The sequence below is a fragment of the Budorcas taxicolor genome, chromosome 8, assembly GCF_023091745.1.
Source record: "Budorcas taxicolor isolate Tak-1 chromosome 8, Takin1.1, whole genome shotgun sequence".
Lineage (NCBI taxonomy): Eukaryota > Metazoa > Chordata > Mammalia > Artiodactyla > Bovidae > Budorcas > Budorcas taxicolor.
Window position 1 is genome coordinate 114,241,062 of NC_068917.1, and position 21,818 is coordinate 114,262,879.

General features: G+C 49.0%; 1 protein-coding gene across 1 annotated transcript; it reads right to left on the minus strand.

Moving 5' to 3' along the window:
• Positions 1–546: 546 nt before the first annotated feature.
• On the minus strand, positions 547–20,380 carry ALLC (allantoicase). The gene is made up of 11 exons (XM_052645414.1): positions 20,291–20,380; positions 14,330–14,380; positions 12,819–12,906; positions 11,235–11,360; positions 10,115–10,194; positions 9,128–9,260; positions 5,233–5,388; positions 4,792–4,865; positions 3,263–3,371; positions 1,460–1,584; positions 547–753 (listed from the first exon to the last, which is right to left on the minus strand). Exons 1-11 carry the CDS (start codon positions 20,378–20,380, stop codon positions 547–549), a joined length of 1,239 nt encoding a protein of 412 aa, XP_052501374.1.
• Positions 20,381–21,818: the final 1,438 nt, after the last annotated feature.

Consider the following 21,818-nt stretch of genomic DNA (forward strand, 5'->3'; position numbering starts at 1 on the left):
AGAGAATGCTTCTAGGGTTGTGTTTTTCCAGTGGCTTTGATGGGCTTCAACGAACTTTTCAGGACAGTAAACTATGTATAAAGTGCTAAAGTACCTTCGAAGGTACAGAATACTGATGTTATAAAAATATCAGTATCTTGTACAACTGTTTAAGAAAAGTAATAAAGAAATCCTGCTCTTTCACAGCCACAGCCAGGCTTTGAACTACCAAGTGTTGCACGAGTGAGCGGTACCCGACTCTGTGGCCCCATGGACTGGAGTCCGCCAGGCTGCTCTGCCCATGGGGTTCCCTAGGCAAGCATCCTGGAGTGGGTTGCCAAGCCCTCCTCCAGGGGGTCCTCCCAACCCAGGGATCCAACTGCCAAGCACTCCATTAAGTGACATTAAGTGACACTGAATGCAGATACCAGTGTGTGAGAGTGACCACTTTATTAAATCATCAGGAATTATATTGACCTTCAAAACACTAATTGCTGGAAACTTAAGTTTCCGGTGTTGAAAATACTTCAGAAGAAAAGTCTGAGTCACTGTACAGGTTCATGTGGGTTAGAGGTTCGCCCTGAACCCCGCCTTCACCGAGAACCTCATCATGGGCTTCTCGCGGGGCCGCAGGAGGCAGATGGAGCTGGGGAAGCCCTTGAGTCGGAGGCGACTCACGCCCCCATCGGGGGTGATGGTGAACTTGGCATGGGTGATGACGTCCTGCAGTTCGGGGGTCAGGCTGTCCAGCACATGCATCTCATCAGGCTTCAGCTGTAAAGAGAGAGGAGGCAGAGGTCCTTGTAATGACCAGGGGGCTGACTCTCCCAAGGCCACCCATCCGCTTGGACTCTGAGCCTTAAAAGGTGAAAAGTTATTCCATGATAATAATTTGGCTTGCCCTAGCAATCTGCTTTTGGGGACAGGATGCCCCAAGGAGACCGGCATGAATACTCAGGTCCCCGTGATGTTTCTTTCTGATAGTTAAGTAAGCGGACAAACTGATGAGAAAAAGAAAGCAGACGGGGGGCTGCGGGAGCGGTCACCCTTCACTAAGGGGAGCAGCACTCGCTCCCATCTCTGACCCGAGAATGACCACGTTCCTCCTGCGTGATGCAGGGAAACGCTCTGGGTCACCCCAGCATCCGTCCCACGGCTGGCCACACGCTGCTGGCCCTGAGTATGCTAGCCCCCCACCTAGAGAGTCAGTGCATCGAGGAAACGTTTCTCCACGTGTGCCCACTTGAACAAGGTGGTCTAAAAGAAAATTTGAGAGTTAGATATGCAAAGACGTGAGACGAGAGAGCCCGTCATTTTATTATATAAAGGGTCAGAGACAGTTTTAAAAATCCCATTCATTGCACTGTTAAACTGAGCAGAAGTTTTGGAGTGGAACTGTAACCCTTTGAAACCGGCCTTGACCGAAGTAGCCCGCTGGAGGGCTGCCTGCGTGACCCCAAGGGATTGGACACCACGCTACCTTTGTGACCGGAAGCAGTGGTTTCCACTTATGGCCCGGAAGGTCCCACTTCTGCCTGACCATGTCCTCCTCCTCCTGAGCCGTCAGGATGCAGCCATCCACCTTACAGGTCTCAGGAGAATTACCTATTGGAACAAGACAAAGGCCACCGTCTCCACTCTGCACTCAGCGCAGTTTGGTTTATGGAATATTGACCTTTTTAATCAGATCGAAAGACCTAGCAAAGAGTGAGCATGGGTGAGGTGAGCATGCTTCTGGGGCGCAGTGAGAGGACATCCCAATGACTGTTTCTTTAATATACGTGCACATGTATATACGTGTGCCTGCATGTGTGCAGTGTGTATACACGTGCATGTGTGTGTGTACACGTGTGTGTGTGTGTGTGGATGTATGTATTAGGCCTTGCATGTTTGATATTGTAACTGGATGCTGGCTTGTTCCCGATCCCCATGACCACCCATCCCTGGCTGACAGAGATACCAGTGCATCCATGCCATGTTGCACTTTGGGGTCCCTGGCTACACGGATTTGCTGCTTATTACCCTGGCCCTAGTGGCTCAGAGGTTAAAGTGTTTGCCTGGAATGCGGGAGACCCAGGTTCGATCCCTGGATCAGAAAGATCCCCTGGAGAAGGAAATGGCAACCCATTCTAGTGCTCTTGCCTGGAGAATCCCATGGAGGGAGGAGCCTGGTAGGCTACAGTCCATGGGGTCACAAAGAGTTGAACACGACTGAGCAACTTCACTTTCACCCTAGTTTTGGCTAAACTGTCCCTTGCAAAAATAAACAAGTGACTTTAAACTACCCCACAGAGAACCATGGGTTAAATATACCAGTAGAGATGATTTGTGAACATCCAGAAACGGCAAGCAAATAGCAGGACTGACATTCCTCCTGACCCTCAGGGGTCCCCCTGGGTCAGTCATGTTGAGAAGTGGAAACAGTGGCCACTAGTCAGATCTAAACCATGGTCTTCCCAATAGGAGATTAAATTATCAAGACCTCTTGAAACCATTTACATCTGCCCACTGAGGATGAACTTCACCTTAAATATATACTGACCCTTGATGAAAGAGTTAATAGTTGAGTGAGGTCATAATAATTCACAAGACATTTAAAAATCAAGCATCCAGTGTATAAATACAAATTGTTGTATTTACTCAAAGATGGCCAGAGTCATTAGACACCCACCAGAGTACTTGGAAAACTTAATGATTATAAAAGTTTAGTAGCCTCTTTTGAACTTCATATAATGGAACATGTATCTGTTTCATAAGAAGGTAAATATGGAATATTAAGGGTGCTTTTTCCAAATATTATTTTACTAAAGGAAGGCCATGATCTTTAAAATGTGTGTAGATCACTGCCCAGAGAAGAGATAGTCACCAAGCTGCCTGCGGTCCCTCCCCTGAGAAGACACCCCTAGCCCTTCCTTTGGACGACCTAACCAGGAAGTGTTTCCTAGGCTTCTTCCACGTGGCGTTCAGGGCCCTTCACGGTGAAGAGCCTTAGTGCCTCGTGGCACCTCGCGACTTCTGCGGTCGAGCGCACATCTAATGCTTTGTAGAGAGAAGGAGAGCGCAAAGAGTTAACACGCTTGAAGCTGCACAGCTGGGAGCGGAAGGCCAGGTCCACAGCCCGCTGCCCTGAGTCCCTCCCCTGCTGGAGCCTGCTGTCTTTATTCTTTTCCATAGTTTTAATTTATTTATTTGGCTGCATCGGGTCTTAGTTGCGGCATGGAGCCTGCTGCCGTTATGACCAGCACACCAATTATAAGCGGTTTCCTAGTGGCATTACGTTTACCTTTGAAATATTTTGTATCGATTTCGATTTGAGTTATTACTCCAGGGTGCGCCAATCGGAAAACTGCCCACTCACAGCCTGGAACCAGGAGAATACCGTTCTCGTCATTCTGGAATTCAAAAAAAGGAAGAAACAACGTAAGTCAGCTTGCTGTCATTCAAGACACCAATCCTGAAAACCAGCAAGCAACAACGTTGGCACGCACGTGTCATTTCCTACTGCTAAAGAGTAGGGCATCCCTGGTGGTAAAGAATCTGCCTGCAATGCAGGAGACCGGGGTTTGGTCCCTGGGTCGGGAAGATCCCCTGGAGGAGAGCATGGCAGTCCCCTCCAGTATTCTTGCCTGGATAATTCCGTGGACAGAGGAGCCTGGTGGGCTAGTTATGGGGTCACAAAGAGTCAGACATGACTGAGTGACTAAGAGTTTCACTTTCCACTATAAAAGAGTACTTCCTTCCTGTGATCTGGTGTAAGTTGCTTCTTGCGTAATAAAGCGTCTCTCTGCTGTCATTCTGTAAACGCTTACTGCCGACTCAGGGGTTGACTGGGCGCGTGGTAAATTCTGATGAATTTCTGATATGATCGTGTATGTCAGTTATAAACTCAAGTGGGCTTCCCAGGTGGCGCTGGCGGTAAAGAACCCTCCTGCCAATGCAGGAGACTTAAGACACTCGAGTTCAACCCCTGGGTCAGGAAGATCCCCTGGAGGGGAGAGCATGGCAACCCCCTCCAGTGTGCTTGCCTGGGAAATCCCATGGAGAGAGGAACCTGGCAGGCTACAGTCCACAGGATCGCAAAAAGGTGGATATGACTTAGCATACATGCACATGAGTTCAGGTAGGATGCTGTACACCAAAGGATATTTATCTAACCCAACCCATAGCTCCTGTGGTTGGTTTCACTTTTCAAAGCAGATATGTCTTTGACCAAATCTATACCAATATGTGACCTGCCTCCAAACACAAGTTTCTAGTGAGGAGAGTTTGTTTATATTTGGAAGCATTGGGTGATACAAAAACTAACCCATGAAAGGGGTGTTTACAATTAAGTTTGTAATATGATTTACACACTGAAAGGTGTTTTCTTTCCCTTTTTACTTCCTTATCTTGAGTTAGTTACTGGTCAGATTAAACAGCTGAGCCATCACACGCTCACAGAAGTGGACTGACCCAGGGATACACAAAAATCAAAGATGATGAAATGGTGTATTTTTTCTCCAGATCAACAAATCTACTCATGGGTTTTTATTAAATTTAGATGCTCTAGCTTTTTTATATTAAAAAAGGGAGAATTCCAATGTTGTGTTAGAACAGCCAGCATTAATTAGCACGTTTGACTTCTAGGTCTTTATGTGTAGTCTGGCTCTGATATTATATTGAAACGTGGAAGATTTAGAAAACATGTAGAAGCAACAAGCATTTACAAAAATGCCCAAGAGGTTTCTGAAACATCAGTCTCCCCGACATCAAATGAAGGAAACGACCTTCACTTTCTGGGAAGCGTCGGGACGCAGCGTTTCCGCCTCTCACCTCCAGTATCGGGGGCCTGTCCAGCCTCCGTGCTGTTTCCCAGCCGTCTGCCATCGACTTCGCCATGCCGACTCCTGCCAAAAACAGTGTTTAACGGGATGTCACAGGACCACCGCGTTTCATTGTAACCGCGAGAATGTTTAGAATAAACATGCACTGGCGTGATCAGTGCAGACGCCGTGCGCCGGAGCAGGGCAACGTCCGTGGTTTCCATTAAGGTGAATGCGTCAGCAAATTCACACCCAAGCAACTGCCTAAGCCAAAATTAGGAAGGGAGATTGCTATTGATTAACTTCCTGTCTTAAAGGCTTTCGATCCTATATGAAGGATCTCACCCACCCATATGGCTTGAGATGGCCCCTTCCTCTTGAGTAATTCATACCATACCGGGGTGCTCCGTGTGATGCCCTCATGTCCCAAGCTCCTCGAGCATCGTCTCACCTATGATATTGTTCGGGTGCCCAAAATGTGCATTGCTGAACCCTACACAGGCACCCCCATAAGCGATGGTCACCAGGTCTAACGGTTCTTTGGGGTCACCCGCAGTCCAGTCTTTTTGTCCAGTACCATATACCCTAAGACGTGCAATTCCACCATCTGAAAAGGAAAAGTGCCTTATTATTATTACTTGGGAACAGTTGCTATTTGTGGATCTTAAAACACAGAGCTCCACACATCTGCCTGCTGTGGTTCTTAAATACACTAAGCCCGAAGCCCCAGGGCCTTTGCACCCGCCACCCCCCTCGTGCTCAGACAACTTTCCTGCTGCCCGAAGACTGCTCATTGTTCTCAGGTCTCAGCTTAGCTGCGTGGCCCCAGGAAGGCCTTCTTTCCCTCTCTAGAGCCATCTCCTTCCTGCCCCCCACCTCCATACCTCAGCCACAGTCTGATTCCCCAGGTTAAGGTTATCAACCCCACCCCACACACACACTTATTTACTCCATTGCACTAATCACAGACCAGAATTACCTTGTTCTTAAGTCCCTGATAATAAGCCTCCCAAAAGCAGAATCTAAAAATCTTTGAAGGCCAGAATAGCTACTTGTCTTGCTTGCTTCCGTGTGGCACATAGTAAATACTCATATATTTGTGTTGTTGGTGAATTATTAACTCTAGGAAGGCCAAAAATCAGTTGGGAAATTCACCACAGATATAATACTTGGTGCCTGAAATCAACATTGCTAAATCCCACACCAACTTACACAAGATCTTAGGTTTTTATTTTTACACACGTTGCTTTGCAGTGGGGTTGAGAATACTGAAGATAACATTCACAAATTCAAGTAGCTGCTGAGAACCAGAGCAGCTGAGAGTAGGTCTGCAGAGCAAATAACAACTACCAAGATCCGCTCACATTATGTGAGTCTAATAAAATGAACGTTTTTTATTTGAGCATCACGTCCTAGAAGGTGGAACCCAAGATTTTTTATACAGAAGCTCAAAATCACTAATCAGAATATTCTAGTGAAACAAGTCCTATATTTTTACATGAAAAATCTGGTGAAATTGAGTGATCTGAAAGAATTTCAGTAGAACAGTGGGAGTCTTGGTGTTTACAGTAAATGAAACCAGGCTGTGTTGGTATTTGCTGTTGTTCAGCCCCTCAGTCATGTCCAACGCTGTGACCCCATGGACTGCAGCACACCAGGCTTCCCTGTCCTTCACCATCTCCTGGAATGTTGGTATAAAACCCAAGAAAATACACTAACAAGAGCAATTCCCAACACTGTACTGGTTCACTGAACACTATAAACTGCCTTCATGGTACACAGTGTTAATGTCTGTTCATGTAAAACTGATTTTACATTAAAAAATAAGATTCTTCTTTACAGAAATAATATCCAGCCTCACTTTTAATCAAATTCTCAAGGAATATTCCCCTTCATGGATCACAGCCTTGACGTGGCGAAGGGGCTTGTGTAAGATCATGGCATCCAGTCCCATTGCTTCATGGCAAACGGAAGGGGAAAAAGTGGAAGCAGCGACAGACTTTATCTGGGGGGCTACAAAATCACCGCGGACAGCGACCGCAGCCCTGGTGGCTCAGGTGGCAAAGAGTCTGTCTGCAATGCAGGAGACTCGGTTTCGATCCCTGGGTCAGGAAGATCCCCTAGAGAAGGGAATGGCAACCCACTCTAGTATCTTGCCTGGAGAATTCCACGAACAGAAGATTCTGGCAGGTTACCGTCCATGGAGTTGCAAAGAGTCATGACTGAGTTACTAACACTTCCTTGCTCCTTGGAAGGAAAGCTACGACAAACCTAGACAGAGTATTAAAAAGCAGAGTCATCACTTTACTGATGAAGGTCCATAAGTCAAAGCTGAGGCTTGCCAGGTAGCGCTAGTGGTGAAGAATCCACCTGTCAGTGCAAGAGACACAAGGGATGTGGGTTCCATCCCTGGCTCGGGAAGATCCCCTGGGGGAGGAAATAGCAACCCACTCCAGTGTTCTTGCCTGGAGAATCTCAGGGACAGAGGAGCCTGGCGGGCTACAGTCCATGGAGTCACAAAGAGTCAAACACAACTGGGCACGCACACACATGTAGCTTTTCCAGTGTCATGCACAGATGTGAGCTGGACCATAAGGAAGGCTGAGCGCCAAAGAACTGATGCTTTCAAACTGTGGTGCTGGAGAAGGCTCTCGAGAGCTCCTTGGACAGCAAGGAGGTCCAGCCAGCCCGTCCTAAAGGAGATCAGCCCTGAATGTTCATTGGAAGGACTGAAGCTGAAGCTGAAACTCAATACTTTGGCCACCTGATGGGAAGGGCCGACTCACTGAAAAAGTCCCTGATGCTGGGAAAGATTGAGGGCAGGAGGAGAAGGGGACGACAGAGGATGAGATGGTTGGATGGCATCAGCAACTCAATGGACATGAGTTGGAGTAAACTCTGGGAGTTGGTGATGGACAGGGAAGCCTGGTGTGCTACGGTCCACGGGGTCGAAAAGAGTTGGGCACGGATGAGTGACTGAGCAACTGAACATCAGAAAATCAGAAACTAACATAACGCTGTTAACTCCACTCCAATATAAAAAATAGAAAGCTTTTAAAAATAATAATTGGTCCTGAGGGAAATGCAAATCAAAACTGCAGCGAGATACCACTTCATTTCCTCTAGGGTGGCTGTGATCAAAAACTCAGAAAATGGCAAGTGTTGGGAGGATGTGGAAGAACCAGACCCCTCATACGTCGCTGGTGGGGCTGTAACATGGTGCTGCCATTTTGGAAAGAAGTCTGATAATTTCTCATAAAATTAAAAACACAGTTATATGACTCCGCAGTTTCAACTCCTAGTTGTACACCCAAATGAAAACCGTATGTTTGCACAAAAATTTGTACAGGGGTGTTTATACCAGCATTATTCATAAGCTTTCAATAGGTGGAAATAGCCCAAATGTCTGTCAGCTGATGCATGGACAATGAGGTCTGTCCATACAATGGAAGATTATTTAACCACACAGAGGAATGAAGCACTGACGCACGACAACACGGGTGAGCCTTGGAAACATGCTAACCAGGCACAAAAGAGCATCTATATGAAGGGTCTGGAGTAGTCCAATGGATCAAGACAGAAAGTGGACTAGTGGCTGCTTAGGGCTGGGGGAGATGAATGCTGATAGCTAAAGGGTATCAGGTATCTTTTCAAGGTGATAAACGTGCTCTAAAGTTGACCGTGGTGACGGGTGCACATATATATTTCACACTGAAGCTCAGTCGCGTCTGACTTTGCAACCCCATGGACGGTAGCCCGCCAGGCTCCTCTGTCTGTGGAATTTTCCAGGCAAGAATACTGGAGTGGGTAGCCATTTCCTTCTTCAGCGGCCCTTCCCGACCCAGGGATGGGACCTGCATCTCCTGCACTGCAGGCGGGTCCTTTACCCCGGAGCCACCTGGGAAGCGATACTATATACTTACATAGACTTTACACTGTAAACTCATATGTACCATAAGGCACGGAAGTGTACACTCCACATGGGTGAGATGCACGGCACACTTATTACCTTGCAATAAAGCTGCTCAATAAGACAAAATAAAGGTTATTTGTACACAGCACTTCAACTGCTAATATGTCTGTGAAATAGACATTGTTAGGCGATATCTAACCTAACACAGCTTAGGTCCGTCACGTACTAATTTACTTGATAGTTTTTCCTCACTACCTACAGGTGGCAGGGCTAAAACGAGAACTTCCTAGTGCACAGAAAGGGAAGATTAAAATCCTAAAATGCTAGAGAGATCAGTGACCGAGAAGGAGAGGGTGACTTTGCCTTGTGGTTTTGAAACACGCCAGCACTCCATGAAGAAAGCACCGGACTGGAGGCGGCCCGTCGTATTTACCCGGGAAAATGTTGAGTCGTACGTGACTCCACCTCTGCTGGGAAGTGACCGGAAAGTAGTTGTGGCTGGAAGCAGGATTTCCCGGTGTAAGTTCTGTCATGGGAACCAAGCAACTCCAGTCGTCGGACTTCAGCTAGCAATAAATATAAAAACACTAGTGATGGCTCTAGGGAGCAATAAATCCTCGCATCCTAATGCCTGCATGGGGCTTTCGGGGCAACCACTTTGGAACAAAACTAATGATGGATGCCTAACGGAACACTTTAATAAAAGCACTAATAAACATCAAGTCCCAGGTTTAATAAACAGAGTAAAGGCCTGCTTCTATTTTACCCCGGTCATAACAGCCACTGGTTGGTGGTGGCCGGGGATGGGCAGGGGGTTAGAAACGAGCCTCCGGATGTCTTCACTTTGAGGATTCATAAAAAGGCAGCAGCCGGAATGTGATGTGAACGTTTAAATAAAACCCAGGCTCTTGCCGTGGGCCTGGGGGTAAACACGTCGGCCTGAGCCCCCCGGCGCTCTCCTCCAGATCAGCGATTCCCTGGAAGGGCCCGCCTGTTGCTGCCGTTATGTGTTTCCCCAGTCTGTTACGGATCCACACTTTTGTAAAACGCAATGAAGATCAGCAGACAAACTTCAAAAAACAAGAATGTCCCCAAACACAAACCAAATTGTTTATTGGATTACATTCATCCGGCATAACGTTATTTTGTCCAATTGCTATCAAAAGTACGTGAACTGACTCTGTCTTTATCTCACGGGCCATCATTCTGCGTCTCTGTGAGCAGACTGCCCCGTGGAAAGCAGCACCCTGGACCTCGCATGCCCTGGGGTCAGGGGTGCACAGACCCACCCAGAAACCTCTGCAGGGTCGCACGGGGCAAGCACAACGTGTGAGCTCTGCCAGGCTGAGTGCAGGCGAGCAGGCAGGCAGAGCTGCTCCCAACAGCGCGTGACAAGCCCCCGCTCCCCCAGGAGACTTACCTCTGAAATGGCTTCAAACTCCTCGGGGGTGGCCGCGGCTCCTGTCCTGACTTCTCGTTGTGGGATTTCTGGCTGCTTATCTAAAGTTACAGTGACCAGGAGGGTTACCATTCCCATTCAAAATCAGAATATACATACTCTCTTAGTGGGCTGTGGGGTCATTTTCATTTTGCATAAAGATATCGCTTCTTAAGTCAAAGACCAATGTAATAGATATACGTGTTAAAGTGCCTCCATATTTAAAATACATAGGGTAACTTCCAAAGGGGTGCTGCACATCTGGTGGTTTGTCTGCTCATCAGAGGGTAAATATCATCTCCAAGTTTAGCCAGATAGACAAACTCATCACACGACTCGGGTTTTGCTGGATTGATAAAGTTCTGGAATATTGTTAGTCAATTCACAAACACTGCTTCCCCCAGTGGCATCCTCAGAACTGATTCGTGGGCGATTCACCAGCAGGAGCCTGTGTGGACGATCAGTGCACCTCCTGAAAGCATCTTTCTCTTTGTTGCTGGAGGTTGCCTCCCACCATCACGTGACTTTTCAGGCCCTCCATTGTCTCTCTGGAGGGGAGACTGTCACGCCCCTGGAGCCTCATACAAGCTGAGCACAGGGTGCCTCCAGGATAAGGCCGCTAACTGACATGACTCCTGTTTCCCAAGTAATGTACAGACATGCCCCTGAGGGTACATGTTTCTAGACAGCTACCTCTGGGACCAACCTCGGAAGACACCAGTTCCATTCCAGGATTCGGAAAGGAACCTTCCTGGAAAGCCCAGAGCTGCCGCGTGGTTACAGACCCGGGGGGGCTGGGGGGCAGCAGAATGAGCAGCGGCGGCGGCCCCACAGCTGGCCCCGACCAGGCTCCAGACCGCCCTGGCCGCCCAGGCAGCCTGCTCCCCAAACCCTGCGCCTCCCGGGGGTGCTGCGTGTGAGAGTAGCGAAATCTAAGTTGAGCTGAAGAACACTGTTAAGCTAAACCTCAAAAATCACGGAGCCCTTGAGGGGGAATGTGGTCAGCCTCTGGCAGCGAGGAGGGCCTCTGGACGAGACTGTCTGGGCGGGAAGTGAGCCATCAGGGCCCCCACGAAGCTCCCCACCAACGTCCCCCAGGCACCTTCTTCGAAGTTTGCCGCTTGGATCGACGCTCGAGGGGCGTGATCTCCCGTGAAGTGGGACGTGTCCACGTCGAAGCCCCGGATAACACCCTGGATGCCCAGCTGGACCACGCACCAGTCGTGACCTGGGGACGTAAACAACAGGAACCCCCGCGGGCTGCATCCCGCCGCCGCGCCTGAGCACAGCGACGGCCGAAGAGAAACTCCGGAAACGCACTTCTCGCTTCCGAGAAAAACGGTGCGGGCTCTTTCTCGGCCGAGCCTGCAAGGGCTCTGATGACGTGGCCACACGGGACCGCCACTCGCCACATGGACCCTCACTTCTAATCTGACCAGAACGTGCGTAAGCCCTGGGTCCAGAGGGGCCACATGTCTGACTCCAAGCTGGCCACTTCCTGTGGCAGCATTGGCAGAGGGGCGTCTCTGAGCGTCATTTAACTGCAAATCAGGGATGAGCTCAGCTTCCAAAGAGTTTAGCTGTAACTCTGGTATAGGGACCACCAGCCCAGCTAGGCCGGGGCTTAGTACTGAGCAGGGTCTCCTGGAAACAGCCTAAGCTTTGCCTTCAGGGGCCCAGCCAGGACTACCCCACCCTGCATTGGGCGACGTATAAGAACTCCCAGTATGACACTGTGTGATTCTTGGTTTCCAGTAGTCAGATTCAGATCTGAAACTTTAAAATGTCCAGTTTTATTAGAATCTAATAAGGCCTAATACTTTACCAACAAAGGTCCATCTAGTCAAGACTATGGGTCGGACACGACTGAGCGACTGAACTGAACTGAATAAGGCCTGTGCTTCCCCGGTGGCTCAGACAGTAAAGAATCTGCCTGCAATGCGGGAGACCAGGGAGGAGGGCATAGCAGTCCATTCCGGTATTCTTGCCTGGAGAATCTCATGGACAGAGGAGCCTGGCGGGCTACAGTTCACAGGGTCCCAGAGAGTCAGACATGACCCAGCAACTGAGCACCACACGAGGACAGCCATGAGGCCTGGAGCACCACAGAAATACAGAAGGCTAGGAACGCCGGCTGCATCTGTGACACTCGAGACAGTAGCAAGCACGTCAGTGACTGGCCTAATGCTGGCTGGTTTTCCTTTACAGACATTTCTTTAAATTTAAAGGGTGTATGTTGACTGATGAGAAGCAGTGAGCGAACGTGGCCTCTTAAGGTGACGTAAGAGATGGGACGGATCCCAGCTTCTCTTGCCATCGCTGTGTGAATGCGGCTGTTTCCATGGCAATCAGATGGGACCAGAACACCCACTTCAGAGAGGGGTGCTGACATCAGATGCTGCACACGCACCGACCGATGTGTGCACCAGCTCAATCTCCATCACCCACAGCCCTCCTTTTCCAGAGTCTCCTTTTCCTCACAAGCGCCTGCCCCCTCCTGCTTGCACGACCAGGGCTCTCGCGACCCCTCTTGAATGGGCAGAGCCTGCCATTCAGAAGGGACATCTGAGGTGACCGAGTAGTCCAAGAGCCCGTGTTAAAATCGACCCCCAACGTGCACTGCTTTCCAACAGCCCCTGATCTCAAATGTCACAGGAGTGAGTAAACAGCGTCATCATTGTCTCACCTGGAATCCTTTTCCTTCTGGTCTGCCATCCGTCCATCCATTTCCCAAACTCAGTGTACTCGTGTTCTTTAAAACTTGGGTTGTCCCTCTAAAGCAAAGACGAGCGGATCATTAACCTTCATGCGAGAGCCTGGGCTCCCAGCAAATAAACGTCTGCCCCAAAGGGACAGATGGGTGGTGCAGAGAACAGGGCCTGTAGGGGAGACGGAGGACGGTGCCTGCATCTTTGTATCGGCTTCCAAGAAAGAAGTCCTGCCTCTCTGTGGGCCTTCATCCACGGAACTTGCCACTGGCAGCGAAAGGTAAGACCACACGTGGCTCATCCCAGGAGCCCCACCACTGGTGCAGCCGCAACCTGGGCGCCTCCTGAAAGGCTGTTGAGCAAAGCGAGGAAGGGTAGCTGGACTCCCAGAGCAACCCCCAAAAGACTGGGCAACCAGAAGCCGGCCGAGTCTCAGGAAGCGTAGGCTCGATGCTACGGGTCGCTCTGAACAGTCACCCCTGCCCCCACCCCCGTGCTCTGAGCTGCTCCAGGCCCACCAGTGAAAGGGAGACCCCCGTCCCACAGCAGTCACACGCTGCTGGGTGCCAGCTCTACGGGCACCAAGGCCGTCACCCCTCTCGTAAAAGCTCTCGCTGGTCCCACTGCAGGGACAAGGTGGCGGGATTCCCCAGAGTTCCCGTTCTTCTCTACATTTATCAGTATTTTCTGTTTTTAATAAACATATGCCAACAAAGGTCCATATATTCAAAGCTATGGTTTTCCCAAGAGTCATGTACAGATGTGAGAATTAGACGTAAAGAAGGCTGAGCGCCAAAGAATTGATGCTTTTGAACTGTGGTGTTGGAGAAGACTCTTTGAGAGTCCCTTGGGGTGCAAGAAGATCCAACCAGTTAATCCTGAATATTCATTGGAAGGCCTGATGCTGAAGCTGAAGCTCCAATACTTTGGCCCCCTGATGCAAAGAACTAACTCATTAGAAAAGACCCTGACGCTGGGCAAAAATTGAGGTCAGGAGGAGAAGGAGTTGATAGAGGATGAGATGGTTGGATGGCATCACTGACTCTGAGCAAACTCTGGGAGATAGTGAAGGACAGGGAAGCCTGGGGTGCTACAGTCCACGGTGTCACAAAAAAGACACAACTGAGTGACTGAACAACAACATTTTTATAACCAAGTAGGAAAAACATTTTCCAAAAAATTCAAGCTCCGCAATACTTTTCTTCCCATCACAAGTTATGAACACAAAGTGGGGCAGAGAGAAATACAGAGGACATCAGCGACTCCCCCATAGAGCAAGGTGGTCCCAGAACCCTGTGTCGGCTCCACAGCTGTCTCTGCCGTCTTAACAGGAGTGGAGGCTAATTTGCACACATTTCTACTGTTCTAATACGCTAATTCTCTGGGTCACATCATGTGACTCCCAGCCTAAACACACAGGGAAATTTTAATTAGCAGGACTGCGTGGCTCACCCCACCCCAGCACTTAGCAGAGACCAATTTACAGTACCTTTAGAAGATTTTCGGCAGGAGCAAAAAAGTCATCTGTTGCAAATAAAATCTAGACAAAGAAAGAAGTAAAGATAAAATAACCATAAATTTAAAATCATTTTATTTCATTCCCTGGTGAAACATTATGAGATGCAGTAAAAAGAAAATGTGAAATTGCTGAGGGGGAGAGAAACAATATGCAATTAAGACACAATGCTTTTTAAATGCTTAGATTTCATTGCCTGCCTCCCCCTTAATCTTGCCTTCTCACCCTTTCCTTCTTAATCTCCTTTACCATCTGGATACAAAAGTGCTAACTTCTTAGAAAGAAAATAAACCAACTTTTTTTCAAAAATGGAGGACCCTGGGCCTTGTGACCCTTGTCCCAGAGCAATGGGGAAAAAATTGTCACAAGGGTCATCCCTGCGGCTTAGCCAGCCCATCCTAGGACACCCTGTTGGGGGTTGGTCTGTGGTTTCTCCAGTTCAGTCACTCAGTTGTGTCGACACTTTGCGACCCCATTGACTGCAGCATGCCAGGCCTCCCTGTCCATCACCAACTCCTGGAGCTTTCTCAAACTCATGTCCATTGAGTCAGTGATGCCATCCAACCATCTCATCCCCTGTTGTCCCCTTCTCCTCCTGCCCTCAATCTTTCCCAGCATCAGGATCTTTTCATATGAGTCAGTCCTTCCCATCAGGTGGCCAAAGTATTGGAGTTTCAGCCTCAGCATCAGTCCTTCCAATGAATATTCAGGACTGATCTCCTCTAGGATGGACTGGTGGTATCTCCTTGCAGTCCAAGGGGCTCTCAAGAGTCTTCTTCAACACCACAGTTCAAAAGCATCAATTCTTCGGTGCTCAGCCTTCTTCACAGTCCAACTCTCACATCCATACATGACCACAGGAAAAAACATGGCCTTGACTGGACGGACCTTTGTTGGCGAAGTCGTGTCTCTGCTGCTTCACACGCTGTCTAGGTTGGCACAGCTTCTCTTCCAAGGAGCACGAGTCTTTTACTTTCTTGGCTGCAGTCACCGTCTGCAGAGATTTTGGAGCCAAAGAAAATAATGTCTCTCATTGTTTCCATTGTTTCCCCATCTATTTGCCATAAAGTGATGGGACCAGATGCCATGATCTTCGTTTTCTGAATGTTGAGTTTTAAGCCAAATTTTCACTCTCCTATTTTACTTTCATCAAGAGGCTCTTTAGTTCTTCACTTTCTGCCCTAAGGGTGGTGTTATCTGCATATCTGAGGTTATTGATGTTTTTCACAGTAATCTTGATTCCAGCTTGTGCTTCACCCAGCCCAGCATTTTACATGATGTCCTCTGCATATAAGTTAAATAAGCAGGATGACATTATCCAATCTTGAAGTATTCCTTCCCAATTTGGAACCAGTCTGTTGTTCCATGTCCAGTTCTAACTGTTGCTTCTTGACCTGCATACAGATTTCTCAGGAGGCAGGTCAGGTGGTCTGGTAATCCCATCTCATGAAGAATTTTCCACAGTCTGTTGTGATGTACACAGTCAAAGGCTGTGGCACAGTCAATAAAGCAGAAGTAGACATTTATCTGGAACTCTCTTGGTTTTTTGATGATCCATTGGATGTTGGCAATTTGATCTCTGGTTCCTCTGCCTTTTCTAAATCTAGCTTGAACATCTGGAAGTTCTGGGTTCATGTACTGTCGAAGCCTGGGTTGGAGAATTTTGAGCATTACTTAGCTAGTGTGTGAGATTAATGCAATTGTGTGGTAGTTTGAACATTCTTTGGTGTTGCCTTTCTTTGGGATTGAAATTAAAACTGACCTTTTCCAGTTCTGGCCACTGCTGAGTTTTCCAAATTTGCTAGCATATTGAGTGCAGCACTTTCACAGCATCATCTTTCAGGATTTGAAATAGCTCAACTGGAATTCCATCACCTCCACTAGCTTTGTTCGTAGTGATGCTTTCTAAGACCCACTGGACTTCACATTCCAGGATGTCTGGTTCTAGGTGAGTGATCACACCATCATGGTTATCTGGGTCATGAAAATCTTTTTTGTATAGTTCTGTGTATTCTTGCCACCTCTTCTTAATATCTTCTGCTTCTGTTAGTTCCATACCATTTCTGTCCTTTATCGAGCCTATCTTTGCAAGAAATGTTCCCTTGGTATCTCTAATTTTGTTGAAGAGATCTCTAGTCTTTCCCATTCTGTTGTTTTCCTCTATTTCTTTGCATTGATCATTGAGGAAGGCTTTCTTATCTCTCCTTGCTATTCTTTGGAACTCTGCATTCAGATGCGTATATCTTTCCTTTTCTCCTTTGCTTTTCGCTTCTCTTCTTTTCACAGCTATTTGTAAGACCTCCTCAGACAGCCGTTTTGCTTTTTTGCATTTCTTTTCTATGGGGATGGTCTTGATCCCTGTCTCCTGTACAATGTCACAAACCTCATTCCATAGTTCATCAGGCACTCCATCTATCAGATCTAGTCCCTTAAATCTATTTCTCACTTCCACTGTATAATCATAAGGGAATTGATTTAGGTCATACCTGAATGGTCTAGTGGTTTTCCCTACTTTCTTTAATTTAAGTCTGAATTTGGCAATAAGGAGTTCATGATTGGAGCCACAGTCAGCTCCCCGTCTTGTTTCTGCTGACTGTATAGAGCTTCTCCATCTTTGGCTGCAAAGAATATAATCAATCTGATTTCAGTGTTGACCATCTGGTGATGTCCATGTGTAGAGTCTTCTTTTGTGTTGTTGGAAGAGGGTGTTTGCTATGACCAGTGCGTTCTCTTGGCAGAACTCTGTCAGCCTTTGACTTGCTTCATTTTGTACTCCAAGGCCAAATTTGCCTGTTACCCCAGGTATCTCTTGACTTCCTACTTTTGCATTCCAGTACCCTGTAATGAAAAAGATGTCTTTTTTGGGTGTTAGTTCTAGAAGGTCTTGTAGGTCTTCATAGAACCGTTCAACTTCACCTTCTTCAGCGTTACTGGTTGGGGCATAGACTTGGATTACTGTGATATTGAATAGTTTGCCTTGGAAACGAACAGAGATCATTCTGTCGTTTTTGAGATTGCATCCAAGTACTGCATTTCAGACTCTTTTGTTGTCTATCATGGTTACCCCAATTCTTCTGAGGGATTCCTGCCCACAGTAGTAGATATAATGGTCATCTGAGTTAAATTCACCCATTCCAGTCCATCTTAGTTCACTGATTCCTAGAATGTCGATGTTCACTCTTGCCACCTCCTGTTTGACCACTTCCAGTTTGCCTTGATTCATGGACCTGACATTCCAGGTTCCTATGAAATATTTTTCTTACATCTGACTTTACTTCCGTAACCAGTCACACCCACAGCTGGGTGTTGTTTTGGCTTTGGCTCCGTCTCTTCATTCTTTCTGGAGTTATTTCTCCACTGATCTCCAGTAGCATCTTGGGCACCTACCGACCTGGGGAGCTCCTCTCTCAGTGTCCTATAACTTTGTGCCTTTTCATGCTCTTCATGGGGTTCTCAAGGCAAGAATACTGAAGTGGTTTGCCATTCCCTTCTCCAGTGGACCGTGTTTTGTCACAACTTCCACCATGACCCGTCCATCTTGGGTGGCCCGACACAGCATGGCTTATGGTTTCATTGAGTTAGACAAGCTGTGGTCCATGTGATCAGATTGGTTAGTTTTCTGTGATTGTGGTTTTCATTCTGTCTGCCCTCTGATGGAGAAGGATGAGAGGCTTATGGAAGCTTCCTGATGGGAGAGACTGACTGAGGGGGAAACTGGGTCTTGTTCTGATGGGCGGGGCTGTGCTCAGTAAATCTTTAATCCGATTTTCTGGTGATGGGCGGGGCTGTGGTCCCTCCCTGTTGTTTGACCTGAGACCACGCTATGGCGGAGCTGATGAAGATAATGGGGGCCTCCTTCAGAAGGTCCCAGGCACACACTGCTGCACTCAGTGCCCCCGACCCTGCCGCAGGCCATTGCCAACCCACGCGTCCACCGGAGACTCCTGGACTCAGGCAAGTCTGGGTCAGTCTCTTGTGGAGCCCCTGCTGCTTTCTCCGGGTCCTGGTGTGCATGAGGTTTTGTTTGTGCCCCTCCGAGAGTCTGTTTCCCCGGTCCTGTGTAAGTCCTGGTGGCTCTGTGGTGGGTTAATGGCGACCTGCTCCAAGAGGGCTTATGCCATACCCAGATCTGCTGCACCCGGAGCCCCCGCCCCTATGGCAGCCCACTGCTGACCCGTACTCCACAGAAGACGCTCACACACAGTTCTGGCTCCGTCTCTGTGGGTCTCTGGGTCCTGGTGCACACAAGGTTTGTTTGTGCCCTCCAAGCGTCTCTGGCGGGAGAGGGGTTTGCTTCTAAACATGATTTTGGCCTCCTACCGTCTTGCGGAGTCTTCTCCTTTGCCTCTGTGGTTTGTTAACCAAAGCAGAATGTTTGTTTGGCCACACCTCATGGCTCGGGGGGGTTTAGTTGCCCTGTCAAGCAGGGACTGAACCCTGGACATGGCAATGAAAGCGCTGAGCCCTCACCACTGAACTCCCAAAGCAGGACACCTTCGAGAGTGAGGTGCAGCCTGGCTGCTGGCCACTCCACCAGACGTGAGGCCTGGGGACCCTGTGGTCTGGGAAAGAGTGTCCTGACCTCTGAGCCCAGCCAGAACCTAGAAGGCAGGGGAGGGCCTAGCTGTCTGGGAGTTGCTGGTTGTCTGGTTGGCCAAATGTGGGGGCTGTCTCTGTGTGAGCGGAAAGCATAGGATTGGGAGTGAAGCGCACATCAAAGGACGGTGTCATTAGCCTCCAATTAAAATAAATTAATTTAATAATAAAAAAGGAAGGTGTCAGTGAGCCCAGATTTGCTCAGTCGTCTCCAGCTCTTGTGATGGCATGGACTGTAGCCCACCAGGCCCCTCTGTCCATGGGATTCTCCAGGCAGGAATACTGGAGTGGGTTGCCATTTTTTCCCCCAGGGGACCTTCCCGACCCAGGGATTGAACCCACGTCTCTTACATCTCTTGCACTGGCAGGCGGGTTCTTAACCACGGGCGCCACCTGGGAAGCCCGTACACAGAAAATGGCTAAATTCCTTAACTAAAGATGTCTGGTTTTCTTTTATGAATAGGAATCTTTTGATGCTGTGGTTACATGATCTTTGTTGCAAAACCCCCTACATATCCTGGCTCCCCCCTCACCTCTTCGGAGCCGTCCGTAGAGCCGTGTGAGAGGCCGTGTCCTGGGCTGACGACCTGTTTTGTCTCTGAATAAAGCATTGTGCTCAGCTTTTAGGCTGTGCACAGTTTTGTCTGTTGACATCTGCCTCCCGAGAACACAGCTTGGTGAGCTCACCTGCAAGCCTCCTCTGGGGCAGAGACCTTCCAGGCACGAGGGGCCTCGCTACCCCTCCAGGCTCCTGCGCTCACACCCCATGTCAGCCCCCTTCCCCTCGTCCTCTGTCTGACCCTCCCCATCACCCCCCTGCCTTGCTGGCTCCTCCCCTGACTGAGGGCTCCTTTGAGCATCGCTTCCCTGCATGGCCCTCTCCCTGCTTCCCCACCCTGCGTGGCAGATGTGGCCCCACAGCGCCCTGTCCTGCCTTGATGCCAGCCCTGGTCTGCACGTCTCCTGGCAGAGCCTAAGCTCTCGAGGGTAGGTCTGTAGCTTACTTGGAGCCTCATGTTAGGTCCTCACGTGATTCTCATACTGAAGTCTGAGGACCACTCATCTGCCCCATAAGAAAACACAGTATGGGGTGGGGAGTTCTTTTCACAGGGGTAAAATGTGTGCTCCCAACCTCGGGCAATGCTGCCCCGGTCATAATTGTCACCAATTTAAGGAAAGTTCCCTGGGAGACTTTCGCAGTAACGGGCTTCCTTGGGGAGGCCAGCCTTCCTCTTGATTCCTGCTGTTCCAGTTCGGGTCCCTGCAGTGGTCAGCTGGAGCCTCAGCCTGGGTGCATTAAGTACAACACTTGCTCCCGCCCTGAGACACCCTGCTTACCTTTCCTCCTACAGACTCAGACGCCAAGTCAATCAGCTGCGTGAAGTCTGGAGGCCTGGCCACTTTTCTTTCCCTGGGGGAGTCAGCCATGCTTCCTGCAAGGAGAGAGGCGGGCTGGGTCAGCCTCTGGGTGCCGAGTCTCAGGGAGCAAGGCCCTCATCAGGCCCCCAAACCAAGGCTTCAGCCATTCAGACAACACACATACCCCCCACTGGTTGTGGGGGTACCCACTGGCTCAGGGACCCTCCCCAACAACTTTGCACAAAACTGCAGTGGGAGGTTACTAGAGCACGGCCCCTGTGTGAACCATCTAAGAAGAAAACACACAAATTCTGCAGCCACAAAATGCAAAATTTCGTTATTCAAGGAGGAAGAAGTGCTTCAGTGTAGAAAAGAACAGTTTGCCTTGAATAGTTTTGAGGGACATTTGAAAAAACACATCCTGGGCTTCCCTGGTGACTCACTGGTAAATAATCCGCTGCAAATGCAGGAAAGACAGGTTCAGTCCCTGGTCCAGGAAGACCCCACACGCCACGGGGCAACTAGGCCCGCGCGCCAAAACTACTGAGCCTGCGCTCTAGGACCCAGGAGCCGCACATACGGAGACCACACTCCCTACCGGCCACGATCCTCAGAAGTCACCGCAGTGAGACGCTCTGGCTAGCTGCAGCTAGAGAGAAGCCCAAGCAGCAAAGAAGACGCAGCGCGGCCCAAAACAAGTCAGCCTGAATAAAGTATTTGGAAAATAGCCTTTACAGAGAGGCTACTTTGAGACATTAGAAAACAATCTCACTTTAAAAAACAAAACGTGTTTTGATTCCATGTGTCTGACTTAGAATGACAGATTTCTAATCACAAAAAGATACAAGCAACAAAGGGTTAGAGTGAGCACAGGAAACTCGAGTCAATATCTTGTAATAATGGAAAACAATCTGAAATGTATGTGTGTATGTATGACTGAATCCCCTTGCTATGCACCTGAAACATTTTGTCAACTATACTTCAATAAAATATATATATTAAGAACATACACATGTTGAGCAGCTGGATGCTAGACCCTGGTGGAGGCAGGCCCAGAAAACAGAGGACAGAGCACCCTCTTCGTCCACGGCGCCGGGCGTCCTGCCTCTGGGGCTTGGCGACGTCTGTTCCCTCTGCCAGGAAGCTCTTCCCAGGCACCTGTGCAGCTCACCCGCTCCCTCTGCTCAAGGCCTGGCGGGACTGTCACCTCCTCGGTGCAAACAGCTCCCGCAGTGTGGTGGCATCTCCGCCCACACCCCCACCCCAGCACTGCCGACACCCCCGCTGCATCTGTCTTTCTCTCCACAGCACGCAGACCTCTGCGGGATTCGCCTGCTCGTGGGTTTTATTATCTTCTTTCCCGATTAGATGTGCTAGGCTTCATGAGGACACTCGCGAGCCAACTCATTAGACAAGACCCTGATGCTGGGGAAGACTGAGGGCAGGAGGAGAAGGGGGCGACAGAGGACGAGATGGCTGGATGGAATCCCCGACTCCATGGACATGG